This window comes from Anopheles aquasalis, chromosome 3 (genome assembly GCF_943734665.1).
Source record: "Anopheles aquasalis chromosome 3, idAnoAquaMG_Q_19, whole genome shotgun sequence".
Lineage (NCBI taxonomy): Eukaryota > Metazoa > Arthropoda > Insecta > Diptera > Culicidae > Anopheles > Anopheles aquasalis.
In genome coordinates, this window is record NC_064878.1 from 58,651,049 (window position 1) to 58,653,548 (window position 2,500).

General features: G+C 45.8%; 1 protein-coding gene across 1 annotated transcript in view; it reads right to left on the bottom strand.

Moving 5' to 3' along the window:
- The window catches only part of LOC126575002 (uncharacterized), an 11,239-nt gene that overhangs the window by 7,607 nt on the left and 1,132 nt on the right, over nt 1-2,500 (bottom strand). Inside the window, exon 2 of the mRNA XM_050235473.1 lies at nt 2,324-2,500. This exon is cut by the window's right edge and continues 28 nt beyond it. Within this exon, the coding sequence (XP_050091430.1) occupies nt 2,324-2,500 (177 nt within the window). The remainder of the gene's footprint in view (nt 1-2,323) is intronic.

Genomic DNA, 2,500 nt, shown 5'->3' on the forward strand with positions numbered 1-2,500 from the left:
GCCAGTAACTTGAGTGTCTCACCACTACTCCCAACACCTGATTTTCCACTTGCTGCAGCTATTCTCGCTCAGATTAATATTTTCTCTCATTCGATGGCCTCCACCCGATGGCCTACTTGGGAAAAGGAAGAAGAAATCCCTTTCTCGAAACCCAATTCACAACTTCTTGTTGACGTTCGCACGCACGCACGCACGCACGCACAGTGGTCGTCGAAGAAATCGTTTGCTTTCTTTGTTTCAAGCAGGCTGCCAACATGAGATGACAAATCTTGCTTCGTCAGCAGAGAGGGGTGAAAATCCTACCAATAGTGGCGACGTCCTACCCCAGGTGGTGGGTGGCGATACGTTTTTGGGAGGCTCGGATTTTGGAATGTTTTTGTTTACATTTTACACACTTTTTTCCACGACAACGCACGGAACGCACACGATTGCGTGTATCGATTCAATTGACGAAAGTCGAGTCGTCATCAAAACGCGACACCGAGCGCTCGAAAGGACACGAACGGACTTGGGGTCATTTGGCCCGTTTCCCTTCCACGCACACACTCGCCCACTGCTTTTTCCTTTTATTGCATTCTTTGCTATGCTTTTCTACTCCAAGCATAGGTCGTCGCATTATGCTTTCGTGCTCATAATCCCTCTAATTTTACCCCGAACCACACGCGCACTCACACTCACGCACCACGAATTTCCCAGCATAGTTTTTCCTTGTTTTTCCTTTACCCCGTCCGCCGAGCTCACGACGACGTACAACGCACTTTATGCTCAGTACCAGGAATCGCACTGGCCTTGTTTTGCAGATCGTGGAGATTGCAGCAAAGTTTGTGAATAACGCTCCGGATTACATTGCAAACTGGTGCCACAAATCACAAAGTAACCAATGATGCCAATTTGCTACCCGTCCAACATGACGACGATGATGGAAATTGGAAGTAGGGCATAGCCCATCGCGCGCACACACACAGTACGTTCCGCAAACTTGCCTTCGTTGTTGCAGTTGGCTGAGAATTGTTTTTCAATTTTCCCTTCCGCATAGTGGGCAATTTTCACATTTCCACCACGAAGATTGTCCTTCGGTCGATCAGATGAAGGTTTCTACTGGCGATTTCTGCGATACGGAGCACAAACGGACGAGACAAAACGGTAGCTCGGTTCTTTTTCTTTCTGTGTGTTTATTGCACAACGAAAAGTGGACGTTTTCCGAGGGTAAAATCCAGATTTAAATGATCTTACATGCTTTTGGACGATTCTGGCAAACAAAACAGCTCTTCCAGCAGCGACCGATCCAGCTCTCCCTTTTCACCTCTTCGCTTTGTTTGATGAATGAGAGGAAAAAATCGAGGAAAGGGCTGCTAAGCAGGCGAGAGCATCGCATAAGCACCCCCCACACGCACACACAAGCGCGCGTTTGTTGGAGAGGGGGTGCAGGGTGAGGAACAAGGTAGCTAGAGCAGGTTTCGCTGTAATCCTCGCTCGCTCGAATGGCAGCAAATTAATTGCGGGGAATGAATTAATTATGAATTAAATAGAGTTTGTAACATTAAAACCATTGATGGGGATTGTGTGATTTCGTTGAATGAAATCTCAGTCAAAGATAACATTCCTGCTCAAAGACTGGGCGCTGCGGACCAAGGTTGAGAGACACGTAGTTCTGCGCTAAATTTCAATTTCCACCGATCATCCCAACGGTAAGAGTATTAAAACAAGATTTGAGAAAACGACGCAAAATTGCCAGTGAGATGTCTCATCTTCATCTTTCTCGATTAGCGTAAACGTTGGTCATATGAATGTGCTTAAATCATTCGGCTGCATGTTTATTTCACCTATAGTTCCTTCGTCTCCCAGTACTGGAAGACAGTCTTCTTCGTTTGTCCATTTATTGCTACAGAGAAATGAAATGAAAAAGAGTCCTGGTTCTGCCACTGGCTGTATAATCCAAAACTAAACTCACTTTTGTGGCAGAACGCTTTCTTTCTTCCCTGTTTCTTAACTTTAACCACCCGCTTATCACGGAACACATTCCATTCTGGAGTACCCTGTCTAGTTTACAGCATTATCTTCTTCTTGGCGTTGGAATGAACAAGTTGATGGAACTGCAGTTTCTCTGTTCGTTTTTTGCAAGTTCTCTTCATAAACAGCGAATTAACGGGAAGTAATACTTCAGACGACAGCAGAAAATACGGTCAAATGGAACAAAAACAATCTATAGATGGAATGAAAAAGGACGCTGCTGCTGCTGCTGTTGGTTGGGTTGGGATGAGCAATGGTCGGTGGTCGTCGGTTGGGTAAAGTGGGAAATTTCAAATACGACTCTTGCCGCTACCAGTCTTGATGTCGAACAATTTTCGCACAAAGTATACCTGCACCGAGCAGGTAAAGATGATCACCAAAATCTGCAGCACCGACCATTTCCACACGTACGCATTGTTGTCGACAATCAGTGCGTAGTCCCGTGCTTCGTTGTTTCGCGAGTGTGCCTGATACTGGAACATTGCGTTCA